Source organism: Etheostoma spectabile, chromosome 3 (assembly GCF_008692095.1).
Source record: "Etheostoma spectabile isolate EspeVRDwgs_2016 chromosome 3, UIUC_Espe_1.0, whole genome shotgun sequence".
Lineage (NCBI taxonomy): Eukaryota > Metazoa > Chordata > Actinopteri > Perciformes > Percidae > Etheostoma > Etheostoma spectabile.
The window spans coordinates 14,485,630-14,500,257 of record NC_045735.1 but is presented as its reverse complement, the minus strand read 5'-3'; the positions used below and the strand labels follow the sequence as shown (position 1 = coordinate 14,500,257).

At 39.7% G+C, this 14,628-nt stretch overlaps 2 protein-coding genes and 1 long non-coding RNA gene across 4 annotated transcripts in view; 1 reads left to right on the top strand and 2 right to left on the bottom strand.

Moving 5' to 3' along the window:
- Positions 1-2,811, bottom strand: part of rab38a (RAB38a, member RAS oncogene family) — a 7,337-nt gene extending 4,526 nt beyond the window's left edge. Inside the window, exon 1 of the mRNA XM_032509819.1 lies at positions 2,403-2,811. Coding sequence (XP_032365710.1) covers positions 2,403-2,604 — 202 coding nt within the window. The 5' untranslated portion in view covers positions 2,605-2,811. The remainder of the gene's footprint in view (positions 1-2,402) is intronic.
- Positions 2,812-3,721: 910 nt separating this feature from the next.
- On the top strand, positions 3,722-3,905 carry LOC116683100 (uncharacterized). The gene is made up of 2 exons (XR_004330525.1): positions 3,722-3,798; positions 3,862-3,905. It is a non-coding gene; the product is annotated as an uncharacterized LOC116683100 (long non-coding RNA).
- Positions 3,765-13,866, bottom strand: ctsc (cathepsin C). Of its 2 annotated transcripts, none has more exons than XM_032509816.1 (8): positions 13,532-13,866; positions 12,781-12,926; positions 11,965-12,119; positions 9,430-9,588; positions 8,760-8,878; positions 7,255-7,386; positions 6,646-6,878; positions 3,765-4,339 (listed from the first exon to the last, which is right to left on the bottom strand). In XM_032509816.1, exons 1-8 carry the CDS (start codon positions 13,689-13,691, stop codon positions 4,073-4,075), a joined length of 1,371 nt encoding a protein of 456 aa, XP_032365707.1. In that variant the 5' UTR covers positions 13,692-13,866; the 3' UTR covers positions 3,765-4,072. The 2 variants fall into 2 exon arrangements, with proteins under 2 accessions (XP_032365707.1, XP_032365709.1); XM_032509818.1 differs by having other exon boundaries at positions 9,430-9,585; positions 13,532-13,860.
- Between the last annotated feature and the right edge of the window lie 762 nt (positions 13,867-14,628).

Below are 14,628 nucleotides of genomic sequence, written 5' to 3'. Positions count from 1 at the left end.
TGGTGCAGCTGGGCTACAAGGGTATAGTTGATGAGCAGCATTACTCAATGTCAGAGTAACTCAATGAGCAAATTCAAATTGTGCTCTCGCAAGAACTCTGGATTTCCAGGGTAGTGCTTTTAGGAAGAAGCTGATTTAAAAAGTAGGTATTCAGGGTAAGGAGTGTCAATGGCTTCATTTAGAAGTAGAGCAGAAGCACACATCTGGAGTTCTCCTTGTGCCACAAACCTTTACAGCTCAACATATGTATATCTGTGTGATTTCCAAAGGCTAAACAGTAGGAAAGCCCCTCTAATAAGCCCTAAACCAGCCTCACTCACATCTTTACGGTATTTGCCCGTGCAGCTAGCCATGTCACCCTATCAGCCCTGGCCATGGAAAAAAATGGCAGTCAAAAATAGAACGGTTGAAGTTAGAATTTGTCTTGGGAAATGCACAGAAACGGCAAGTGATTTATTACATATTTGGCATGAGAAAACTTCTATTATTATACCCCCAAACAAGCCCACTGCAGTGCTGGCTGAAGTAAAATACCAGATGCAAATTCATTATTTTTAAAAGGCAGATTTAATCCACGTATTTGCCTTGTAACCAGTGTTTTTTTTTTTACATAATCTTGAAATGTCCCTATGAGCCAAACTAAATGGATAATGAACAGGCTACGCAGAACTAAGATTAACAATTCAGGCTTTTCCACCTTAAGGCTTATACTGTCAGAGCACATACAGTACAGACCTATAGCAGTTTTATCTGAGGGAGACACTCATCTATAGTTCACAATAAAAGCTTTCTGTATACAAGGGCCCGGGCCTCAAATCTCCCTCACATGAGTTTAAGACACATGACTGCTTGCGCTTACTGGAGAGGGCGCACAGGAGGGGAGAGAGCAGCAGGTCAGAGGATTCTTCTAAACCTCAGCCGACACTCATGTGAGATGAGACTGCTGTAGCCTTCAGGTTTGTTAACAGCATCCCACTCAAACGCCTCTATTATTACTGTGTTTGCCAAAGGCAATCAAGGCCTTTAAATACTGTATTATGTTAAAGACATTATTTAAAATACTAGTTTCTCCTTTTTTACAGAACATATTCTCTATGTTAATATCCAATGGACTTCTCCACTCTCCAGGTCTGAGTGGACGAGTCATATGAACCCCAATAAATGCATACAGCATAGTACAAAATGAAAATAAAACAAATTACAAAGACTACAGAGTATCCAAGGAATGTCACGCAGTTCAGCATATTGCAGAGAAGAGGTGAGTGGCTAGTGGGGTCACGACATAATTACTCTTATATATTGAATACATGCAGCTATGTATGAATGAATGAATGAATACATTTTTTGCCTTTTAAAATCATAAAGACAACTTAGATGCCATTACTTTGCCCAACATAATGAAGCAGATTTAACTACACTTGGTTTATGAAAGGTCACAAATATTTTGTTGATTTAACATCAACAGAATTCATGTTCAATATGTGATTTTGGTTTCAGAGAAAGTTTCTCTGATTCATGACTTCTATGGATTGAGTGTGTGTTCCTTGTGATTGTAAATAATGAGAAACATGTAATTGCAGATATGCATTGCCAAGTGATTTGAAGTGAGTAATGCCAACAGGTCAGCTGGTACACATGAGGAATTTTAACCCTTAATGTCACCCTGCTACCAAAATGGTTTGATAACAACTGTGATGAAGGGCTCTCATGCTCATTAATCACTGACCTAAACTATCTGTATATCAAAAATACATAATGCTCCACATTTGACTTGAAACAACTATATTTTCCATTTGAGCAGCCGACCTCAGATCAGTCTTTATTTTTTGTTATTTGGAAAGTTTTGTATCTAACCTAAAATGGAAAAAGTCGTTTTTTTATAACCACCACACTGATTGTGAAGCAGATTCATTACATCATGTGACGTTTGAAAAAGAAAAACAACATAATAACAAGCACAATCTCCTCCAGGACTAACAATAGCTTGGCACTAACACTAATGAATTTCCAAAAGGAGCCTACAGCCAATTCTACTTATAAGACAGTTGTTAATAGACCAGGTGCATTTATTTGTCTACCAAATTGCCAACAGAAAAAAACTATTTTCTAAAGAATATTAACCAATAAACTATTATTCATCTATTTGTGACCAGTGTGTCCTATCACATTGGCTACATCTTTAGAAATCCATACATTCTAATTGTTTCAAAGATACTGTATAGGCAGTTATCCTTATTGGCAGTGGCTCACTTCAGAACATGTGTAAAGTTTGAGTCAAAGGAAAGTATATCACAGAAACCACCTGGGAATTTCAAACTTTTCCATACCAGCCCATATTTATTTCCCCTCCTGCAAACATGCCTTAATTCATGTGAGCCTAAAGGCTGGACTGTGTGTTGTACCTGCAATGTCCCACAGCTGTAGGCGCACCGTTTCCTGGTCCCAGTTGAGGACTTTGAGTGCGAAGTCCACCCCAATGGTAGCTCGGTAGTTGGGGCTGAAGTTGTGATGGACATACCGCTTGATGATGCTGGTCTTGCCGACCCCGAGGTCCCCTATCACAAGAATCTTATAAAGATGCTCCTTATTGTGGTTGTTCTGCATGGCGACCGAGGAGGGCGAGAGCTGATCATGAATCCACCGTAATGGAAAGGGCCGGGAGATGAAAGGGGAAAGCAGAGCACAGGACAGCGCGGAGAGAACTGAAGAGAGTTGGGAATGAGAGAAAGGGGAGGTGAGGTACGCCCTGGCCCACAGAGGGAAGTATAGCACAGACGCCTGGACCTTGTGACTCACGCAGGCGAGCTCCCTGGGAGTGACACGACGCATTTAACATCCAAGCGGAGAGGATAAACACTTTTAATATTAAGTCAGCAGCGGAAGAATTATCCACTCATGTTGTCCTTGGGTCAAATTTGACCAGTTTTCAGTATTTTTAATCACAAAAAAAAATGGGCCTTCAAAAATGTCAACATTAGAAAAATCAAAAACCTTTGAAAAAAAACCATCAAAAAAGCACCCACATTAAAAAAGTGACAAGAAATGTCAAAAAAGTGATAGTGTTTTGTTCTTTTCATGATTGACGGGAAGACAAGGGTTAAGTAAAACAGTAGCATGACATGTAAATACTTCAGTACAATTGTTTCACTACAGAACTCAAGTACATGTACTTAGTTACTTTCATGATCACTGTAAGCCAGAAAATGTATCTAAGATTTACCCACTTAAGGAGCTTGTGCCAGTATATCAACAGTTTTGTTTCATCATTCCTTCATCCCCTTATACAGCAAGCTATTGTTTTGCCCATAGAGTGTATGGCTTCACTCTCCTGTTGTAACCTTGTCATGCATTTTTGTTTATGCAAAACCAAACCGCCCCAACCAAAGAAAAAAAAACATTCCAGGAAGATTGAGTTCAAATTGTGTTTCATTGTCTAGCACACACACAAAGAAAACAGACATTTAAAAATGCTTTTAATCTGTCCAATTTAAGAAAAACAGTGCAAATCAGAATAAAAGGCACTACAATCAGTAACATCCCTTAATGGATAGATGAAGAATTCCCTTTAAAATGCTCCGCAGGGAATGCAGACAAATTTCCCCACAGAGAAACATGGCAGTCAGTTTCAAATTGGTGCAAGGACAGAAGATATTACAATTATCCACTGTTGCTTCCCTGAGACAAAGAATCAAGGTCCTGCACCTGACAAGCAAACACAAACACTGACTCGTCCGCATGTGTGTACAAATGCATTTTGATTCCAAGTTTATGTCGGCAGTTGCAGCTTGATTTAAAATGGTTTATACGCAGCTAATCAGTGATTGTTTTAATCAGGAAACATTTTGAACAAAAACGTGGTAGGTAATCATGGCATCATAAGAGCAGAGTAACGCTTTCCCTCAAATTAAAAATCTGCTTTAAGTGGTATGTGTCAATACTTTTAGAAACAAACCAAAAAATAAAAATTATTTATGCTTTTCACTTATGGAAGACTAAAGTTGCCTATATTTACTACATCAACCGTGCCTGGCTGTTAAAACCCCTCATTCCTTTCATCCTGAGTTTACAGCTTCTACAGTTTGGGAATGGGGTTCGCTGCAACTGCAATGCTCTCAATGGCACACTCGTCACTGCCCCTGCGAATTCGGAAGTAGCCGTCCTCGCCCCAGCTGGTGCTCCAGCTGTTCTTGACAATCCAGTACTTCTGTCCGGTCATGTGGCAGCGGCCATACCCCACTAACAGCACGGCATGGTTGGTCAGCTCGAAGGGATTGAAGGGGTCTTCCAGGCCGGTGTGGTAGTAGATGCCCTCCTTATAGTGCATGAAGTCAGGGTAGACCTTGGGAAGGAGAGGGATGATTTATTTTACATTTTGTACCAAATCCAAGATATACATATGAATCAGGAGGCTGTACTGTGTTGTAAAGGATAAATTACAAAACACACTTCATTCACGAGAAACACTTTCTGTCTGGTAACATTTTGGGGTTTGAGGTTGAGGAACAGGAAAAGTCAAACCTGTACTTCCAGGTAATTAGCAAATAGCTTATGTCAAGAGTTGGTGGCATAATACTATATCTGGTGAATTAAATTAGAGTGACAAAACGGCTCCATTTGCAATATGCACAAAAAGCTTAGTTAAGGTTTTGCAATACAAAAGAGAAGCCGCCAAATGATATCATGCAGGGTTTCCCTCAGTGTTTTTATAGCAGAGATGGGCCACCTTCCTTCCAGCAAAGACCACGTCCACTAACATCGGATAAATGAATACACTTTTGACATAAAACTTTAAGCTTTAAAACCCTTAAGCCTACAAGTGGTTGAAATTCACTAATTGTAGAAGGCATGAAAATTAAAATGGTTCTTTCTTTGGTATTAATTCAAAAACCCTATTTGAACATGTGAAAGCCTTACATAGGTCTTCTTGTAGCCTGAATATCTATTGAGTAGGGCTGTCAAAATTAGCGCGATAATAACGAGTTAACGCAATCACATATTAATTTGATTAAGAAAAAATGTCGCAATTAACGCACGTTGTCTTTGACCCCTTGAAGGACCCGTATTGAGGTGTTTGCACAGGGCGCGCGACACTGATGAACAGTAGCTGTGCCGCCAAGTGGTAGTCTCACAGAAGGGTGTGCAGCCAGATTGAAAAGAATCAGCACAGGAGTTTAATTATGGAGAAAGAAGGGATAATGGATGGGAAGTTTATTTTCAAAACTTTGCCAGATAGTAGCCTACACTTGACAAAACGAAAGTTATATGTAGCATTTGTCGAGCTGAGTTTAGTTATCACCGAAGTACATCCAGTCTGAGGTATCACTTGCAAGCCAAGCACACGGATCCCAGCGTAAGCTCTGCTTCTGGTAACGTACGACTAACTACCCTTGACAGCCGTTTTAGAAGCAGATCGATGGATACGTCGACCTCCAGTAAACTGACCCAAGCTATAGCTAAATGGATAGCCACAGCATGCAGACCAGTTTATATAGTGGAAGACGAAGGTCTCCGTGATATTATCCGGATTGCCTCCGGTGACCTCACGTACGAGTTGCCATCCAGGGCCACAGTCAAGTCCAGGATACACGAGTGGTATGACACAGAGAAGGCAAAACTAGCTACGAATTTGGACAACACAGCTTCTGTCGCGCTTACTGGTGACTACTGGACATCGCTAGGTAATCATAGCTATCTTGGAGTAACAGCTCATTACATCGATCAGGAGTGGAAGCTGCATTCACATGCATTGACTGTAATGAGAACTGATGAGAGGCATATGGCTGACGTATGTCATTTTATGGATGTGGCGGGTCAGTGGAACATTGAAGAGAAAGTGAGCACGCTGAACACAGACAGTGCTAGAAATATGATTGCAGCTTCGAAACAGCTACCATTCGAACACCTGCCGTGCACGGCTCATAGTAGTCCTATTCAACGCTCAGTCACAGTGTCTCTACAAAACAGTGCATTTGACGGTGCACTTGTTAAATGTCGCAACTTCTTTACAAATGCAGTAAGTGACAGCCAGTAATAAAACACCCTTGAGATCAATTGGTCTAGTTTTTACTTATTAAGTACATTTGGTATGAATGACAATGTGTCATTACATTTGATAATCTCATTTAACTTCAATTGGAGTGGATTTGAAATAGAATTTTAAAAATGCGATTAATCGTGAGTTAACTCACCATTACTATGCGATTAATCAACTAAAAAATGTTAATCGTTTGACAGCCCTACTATTGAGTCTTAGATTTATGTTTAAAGCTATAGTGCATAGTTTTTGTCAAACCCATGAGGAATTCTAAGTAATGACAACAACACTGTCGGTGCGCCCACATGATACAAGCCTTCCGTGATCCCACACCACCTTTAAGATGCTTTTGGAAAACAAGATCTCTAGCAGATGAAATCTTTCCTAAAATCTCAACTTGTGAAGAGGATTTATTTTGAAATTGGATAAAGTGGCTTCTAGTTTAACTGGACTTCTGCAAGACATGGTGGCTGAATTTGGGCTAAAATAAGCCATTTCTGAACACTTTACCAGAACTTAACTGCATTGACAGATCAAACCCCCAATTGTTTAGTGAACACATACTGTATGTTTTGGAATAGCAGTTAGGAAACTGTGAGCATCTGGTTTACCTCAAAGGCTACCCCCATGGGGCCATTCTTCACCAGTTCCAACATCATTGCCATCTCACTGCATCCCCCATAAAATCCACCGACGTAGTTGTATTCTGCGGTGTACATGCGGCCACAGTTTTGAGGAACGCCACACGGAGAGTCCTTTGCAACATATGGAAAGCATGACTCATCCACAACGCCGAAATCCTGCACATACTTCCCAATAAGGTATGGGAACCCACCATCGCAACCTTAAAGAGGAGAGATGAAGGTTAAATCTGGTTTGTTCAATAGGTCTAAAATTTAGAGTTATCATTATCAAGAAATATTTTAAAAGGTTTACTCGACTTTTTACACTTGGTGAAATCCCTTATGTGGTTCAAGATGGAAAAAAATAAATAAAAAGGCTTTTTCCAAAAAGAATTAGTGGATATTCCATAATCATTGCAGTTATAAAACTGCTTTATATACCGCAGTACTATACTTTTTCAGCATTATCATGTATCACAATATAAGTCACAATAAGAACATCATGAGCATTTTCTAACTGCTGCCCAATTCATATTTGCAAAACTTTGCTATTTTAATGGAAAATTAAATAAGATTTTAGATGGAGAGTTAGTTTACCTTGAGAATATTCAGAACAGGAGACCACTTGTTGCGGGCTGAGGATGGGAGTCTCAGTGTTGTTGGTGAGGATTCGAACACGAGCTTCCAGCATTCCCATGGAAGCAAAAGAGTAGCAGCTTCCGCATGATGCTGAAACAGAACCTCAACGATTTACAATACAATAGCACTGCAATAAATCCTGACTTTGTAAAGCTTGTGATGTTCAGTTTTTCCTCGATTGTCAACTGGTGTTGTACTAGATAGCATTACATTAAGAGGTACTTCTAGTAATTCTGTCCTAATCTATGCAAATAAAGTAGACTAAACATTGGAAGCACCTTTCAATATAATACAATGCTGCAACAACAATAAAAACATGGCGATAATGTCAACACCTCTGACATTGTCAACCAAAACTGTCCAAAGATACTGAAGGTAGACCTGCACATGCGATCTGCTAAAACACCCCTGAAATAAACTCCTAATAAATTGGTAATTCTGTCCACCTGCACATTTGTTCAAGAATATGTTCCAGCCCCAGTACACGCAACAGAGCAAGCCCCTGGTTACCATCAATAATGTGGGACACCAGGATCTTAAATAAAATGCTCTGCAGAAACAAATTAGGTCAGAGAACAGAGGCTGTTGGGATTTGCAGTGAGCTTTAATTGTAGTAATGATTCAAGTTAGGTGGGCAGTGAGAACAGTTTTCATTTAGTTCTAAGTCTCTTAAGACTAATAAGGTGCAACAATATTTAAATTAAAGATCGGTGCTAGTGGGAAAACATTGCATTCCAAATATTCAATAAGTTTCTGAGATGAGAGATGAAAAGTTTGTCATGGTGGACCCATAGTACACAAACCTTAGACCTCTCTCACAGAATTTATAAAGCTTTAATCTGCTACAATGCCAGTTACACCTGCAGCTTCCCTTAAAAGTTACTGTTGGGTTGCATGTGATGTTAAGAGGCAGGCAGACCAATTCATCCTCAATCATACCAATTTTTGTGAACTGAAATGGAACCTGTCAGATCCACCTGACTCAAAACACTAAAGCAAAAATAAGCTCAGCAGCACTGCAAAGTGGCTTAGTGGGCTTCTATTGAAACTCTACAGCCCTCTCCAGATCCTTAAGCCCAGTCCTACAGAGGCCCTCTCAGTCACTCTAACTACTCACCACGAATAATCCCTCCACCCTCACACTAAGCTGTGCAGAAACAAAGGAGGAGAGCAGAAAGCAGACCCAGGTGTGCCAAGAGGGAAGCCAAGTAGGCGAGTGGCTGCTGTTCAGTGTCTGCCCTTACTGACGGCTGCTCAAGTGTAAAAGTACAGCTTTGTCTGCCTCCTGCAAGTCTTCCGATTGATGTAGCTGACATCTCTAATATGTGCACTCAGATACAGTAGAGTACAGTTATCTCTCCATCTTCATTTTGGTATGTCTTGAATGAACTACCTTTGCATGTCGGCACACAACAGTAAATACTGAGCTTCTAGGATTCTGCAGGACAGCAATTGAATTTCACCTTGGTTTCGCACAGGGCTGACGTAGTTAACACCATCAACGTTCCTCCAATCCCAGTGCTCAGGTAGAGCTGCCGCCATCTTGGCTAAATCAGCTTTCACAGGCATAGAACGAACACGCCTAGCGTAAAAATAAGGGAATTGTGTGGTAAATATTTTGCATTGACAAACCGTTTTTACAGAAAACCTATTACTATAGAAAGGAAATGCATGTAGCTCCACCTTAAGTAAGGAGAATCCTTTAGCCAACTTGAAGGTTTTAAGCAGATGCTAGTTGTGCTGTTTTTCCTTCTATTGTTAGTAAAGTGCATGTTTATTTTGCACAGGCTGCTTGGCTGTACAAAATATAGCTAACTGAATTTGGAGACTGCAACACACATCCCAATGAAAATAAAACAAGAGGCCATGTTACACAATGTAGTACTGAAAAACAATAAAATACTGATGTGGAAGAAAAGCAGCCATCTTGTCTTAAGGGGTCATCTGTTTAGGTTTTGTGTGTGATGAGTATTGGTACTGTGTATAAAAGCAGTTTCATACACCTCCTCACCGAATGAATAGGACAAAGCACAGCAGGATTCATGGAGAACAATAACATAGTAGTAATAATAGTAATTTTGAGTATACTAGTTATTAATTTAGGAACCAATATTAGTTAGAGTAAATACTCACACAGGGATACGGGAGGCGGGCCCCCCTGCTCGGTAGTGCAGTTCCTTCAGAGTGTACATCTCATGCTCTGGGTAGGGCGCAGCCTTCCACGATTTCTGAACAGAGTTGATGGAATCAATGAAGTCCAGGTTGTGTCTGTAAGGCTTCTGGAGCAGCCTAGAGGGTGAATAAGGAAACATACAGTACGTGTTTTTTTGTTTGTTTTTTAAAAAGGGGCTTATCTGCCACACAAACAGAACAAAGACATTGGAACAATTGCGTTATGGTTTTGGTGTCACGTCTTGTCTCGTTTTATTTTTTTGTTCCCTGTTTATTACTCTGTTTACTGTTTCATGTCATAGTCCGTGTTTGCTACCTTGTCTTGTCTAGTTGTAGTTCCTGTCTTGTGTCGTCCCACTGTTCGGTTTCCCGTTTTATTTTTGACAGTCTGGGTTTTTTGTTTTGTGGTCTATTTTTACTTCCTGTATTTTCCCGCTCTTGTGATTGATTACCTGATTTTTCCACCTGTTTGCCAGCCCTTGTGTCACCTGACTCTTGTTTTCTCGTTACCCAGTGTATTTAGTCTTTGTCAGGTCATTGTAGTGTTTGTGTATGCCTGTCGTGTCTCCCCGTGTCAGTTTGGGTCTGGTTCCTTGCTTCCTGGATTTTTTTTGGTCTCAGTTTCTGGTTTGTTCAGCTCTTGTTTTTTGATTCCCTGTTCATGTTTTTTTTTTTCTCTTTGGATTAATTTTTGCCTGCCCCTCTCAGGACTACCTTAGTTTGTTTCTACTTTGCTTTTTGTTTAATAAACCGTCAAGCTCAACTTTTGCCTGCCTGCTCTCTGCACTTGGGTCCACCATTCCATGAAACACCTGACAAATTGTTCAGTTGAATCATAGTATGTCATCAATGTTAGTTGGTTAACGTGTACAGCTTTGAAAAAAATACCCACACCTGACAGTATAATGAGATTATACAGTAGCAATGCAAAAAAACTTCTGTTTGTAGGTTTAACTTGGATAATAAAGACCTGCATATCCAAATAACAAGTTTTTGATACAGATGTCAAATACAGCTTTGAAAAGCGGTTGCAAGCTAAATTGTTGCCTTGAGTGCTGAAGACTGTTCCAGTAAGAAACTGCACCTAACAGAATGTTTATGAGTAGTATAACTCCCAGCATTCAATACAGAATCATGTGGAGAAAAGATCCTACTCCAGTTCAAAGTCCAGCCAAGAGACAAGTGTAAATGGGTGCAAATGTTCACATTTCATGCTGAAAGAATGTGTTATCTACAAATTAATACTAAACAGTGTAAATGTTTCAGTTGCAATTGTGAGCTTCCTGAATGTGGGGAAAATATGGCGTGATATAGTGAAGGTGCGATTTCCTGAGTTAGGGGCTTTCATACACACTGACCAAGCATGAGTAATAAAACTTGACATGCATCCCCAAATGGCTTGAAAGTTGGGTGGAAAAGGACTCTTTTTTTTCCCCCCAGTAGAAAGTTAAGCATAAAAATGCACTATATGTTTGTATGGACTTTCATGTAGGAAGAAACAAGGGTTAACTTCCAAAGCTTTGCATTCACAGACAGACCTCATATTCCACTGATCATCTTTATCAGTGGAGGGACATGCTGTAAACATAATGATAAATTGGCAGTTTTGGTGGGGAGCCTAGGCAAGGCAAGGCAAGGCAGCTTTATTTGTATAGCACATTTCAGCAACAAGGGGACAATTCAAAGTGCTTACACAAAATCAGTTAAACAGATAAAACACAAGTAAAAACAGTTAAAAATCACAAGCATTAAAAACCGGTTAAAACACATGAAAGACAGTTAAAAACAAAGAGAACATAAAACACAAGAATAAAATTTACAGTGCACATAAGAAATTTAAAGAAATGATTAGTCATTTAAAGAAAGGAAGCATCAAAAGAAAGGTCAGCTTGATTTAAAGAAATGAGAGTAGTAGCAGCGGATCTACAGGTTTCTGGGAGTTTATTCCAGATATGAGGAGCATAGAAACTGAAAGCTGAAAGCCTAGACAACACGATGGATCATACACATGATTAAATCACTAAATTAAATCATTCTGGATCCAAGAGAAACAATATTTTGTTCAGATATATTTTTATGGTTTAAAATTACACTAAACTTGAAACTTCTGAAAACCTGTAACTTGACAATAACCTTTTTAAATCCAACTGGAACCAAAGAAACCAGGAAGCAGCTTTAGGTTGTTTCAAGTAAATTTCTTCAAGTAATTAATTTCTGTATTGCCTCCTCATCAACAATTGTGCGTCAACATTTTATGTATCAGATGTGAATTCAGACTCAAGGGCCCATTTGCAAGGAATAAGGGAAGAAATGAATGTGTAGGTTAAAGCCGAAATGTGAAATGGCGCAGTACACTGAAAGGACCATCAACACAGCCTTTGCTGAGAGTCTGTGTACAAACAGATTTTCCCATGTACCACTGCTGTCTAGCTCATTAGCTAGCATTTCTCTCCTTTGCATTTTGTGGAATGTAACAAGCTATCATAATGTACGTACCTGCTGCTGAAAACTGGTTTGTAATCTATTTTGGGTGGTACTGGTTTGACTCTCTTCCCCACAAAACAGGCCCAGTTGTGTCCCAGAACATCATGGACCCACCCTGGCAGGGTCTGGTCACAGTAGCTTGTCACCTTAGGGCCATCTTCAGAGTACTGGCAAGGTAGTCAGACAATCAGATTAGGGCAAATCCTCAGGATTTAAAAAAGCAACTGAATAAAGATCACATTAAACCATATATGGTAAGCTAATTTCAGTACATCATTCAAAAGGAATTATGGATCTCGCCATTATTCTCCTATTACTACATTAAACTAACTCAAGTCTAGAAAATGGGGAAGTTGAACTAGACATGAATAAATCATAACCAAGTTTTGAAGACAGAGAGGCTATGACACTTCCCTCAACTCAGAGTCATGTGAGTGACTAGAAATATCACATGACTAAAACATTAACCTTCAATATAGCTTTTAAATGTGCATATTTCCAATTAATTTTAGCCTGCCCTGAATGCATATTTTCCAAATACCATTATCACATGAGGGGAGAGGAAATTGAGTAATAGTGAAACTAAACATTTAATGTCAAAATGTGCTGAATGATGAGATGAACTTTGACAACATAAAGTTCAGAGTGCATAACACAAGTTGAGTTATTATATTAATGGTGAGATAATAACTAACTCAATACAAGCATTTTTAATAGATGGCAGTGAAAACCTGACCCAGGAAAATAGTGTTTTTTGCATAATTACAATGACAAAATACTGAAATGATCACTCAAATAAATGAAGTGTGCATAATATGCATATTTTACCTTGAAGAAGGCAAACCATTTGTACCCATTAAGGACCACTTCAAAGCCCTGGTTGTAGATGAGGGTAAAGAAGCCGATGTTCCCCAGCTCATCAGTGGCTACTGACAGTTTCTCCAGGGTCACCGTCACTGTGCTCTGGCCTGTAGCTGAGGAGGAACAACACACCATACAATGTAGACTACAAGAGTTTAACTGTAGGATATGATTCAAGTTTTAGATTCATTACCAAGCATTAGTCAACAACAACAACAAACACAAATATTAACCCAGTGTTCTTGCAATGTTGAGAATGATTCTATTGCAATCTGATATAATGTTAATATAACGTTCTTGGCTGGCTTTATGTGTGAGTAGTGAGAACTACTGAATGTCCAATTCCTCCTTGTATGCTCAAACACAATTTGCAACTAAAGTTCAGATCCTTGTTCATACATGAAATAAAGGCTTGACATTAAAGCATTTTATAATGACTTAGGTCAGTCAGGTATAATATTTCATACTTGCTGGTCACTCACTGTCATTAGTCGTAAGGATACTATGTGTATTATGTTTTTCAAACCAGACTAACGTTACTCAAAAAGGAAAGGATAGGGAAATCACCTGCTTTGGTTTCTGTCTCTATTAAAAATTCAACGGGTCACCTGATTTCCAAATTGCGGAACTACTCAAGAATACCGTTAATAATCTCCTTCCATAACTTCCGACCATGGTCCCATAATGTGAGCAGTTTATAGTGTGGTGGCTGTTTTACCTTCAGCGGAGCAGTTAATGGTCTTGTCGTGTCCTCCTTTGGACACTTGAAACACCCATGTCCCCAGTAGCTCCTCATAGGTGCAGTTGGCCGGTGTGTCACCCCAGGACCCTTCAACCCAAAGCAGGAACAGACACACGAGCACACCGCTCAGCCTCATCTTCAGAGCAGACACAGCTAGTTTTCCTGCTCACACACACACACACACCTTAATGCGCAGCTAGATCTGCGTCTTCAAAGTTAAAAGTTTGACCCTGTCTGTTTTTCTGCCCCACTCTAACTTCTCTGTTACCCCGGTCACTGCTTTTTAAGCATTCTGTAACTTCTTACAAAGATTCAGATTTTAGCTTCTACAGCCAAGATAAGTCCCTGAAGCCCAACGGCACATGCGCGAAGTAGCTAGCAGTAACAGCCGGCTGGCTAAGGTTCTCGGCAGTTAAAGCAGATCTACGCATATTTTTCAGCTCATATGTATTAACTTAATGACGTACACGATCTCTCAGCACGCTATACGTAGCTTATCGTGGATTTGACAGCATTCCAGTTCTAGTCCGTCCTACAGAGATTCCAGCGAACAAGGAACCACACACTTGTACTTCTCTCGCCGTCGACTGTCCTTTGTATGTCTTTTTGGTTTCGTTTTCCTTGGTCATATGACCCGACAGCTGGGGGCATGCGCAGTAGATGCAAGAAAAGTGACACTGAGGCCGAGCGTTACATCCATGGCAAAACTAAAGCACAAGCAGCTGCCAAACTTACTGCAACAACGGCACATGTACATGGCTGGATGACACACTTACACCTCAATGTCAAAAGGACAGTTTGCATTTCTTTTTAGTATAACACACACTGAATCTGAATGTGATTCTAAAGTCTATCTGGAAAGATTGTTGAAACAGTCTTATATTAAATATATTGCTAGCTTATTATTCTTGATTCCAATCTGTTTTTTAAAAAACAAGTGAAAAAGGTTATGTAAACAACAAGAAGTTGTAGCCTACTTCTAAGGACTGGCTTTTGAGCAGTCATACAGTCCCTGGCAAAAGTCTTGTCGCTTATCTATTTTGTAGAAACACCTGCTATTAACCTGACTTTTA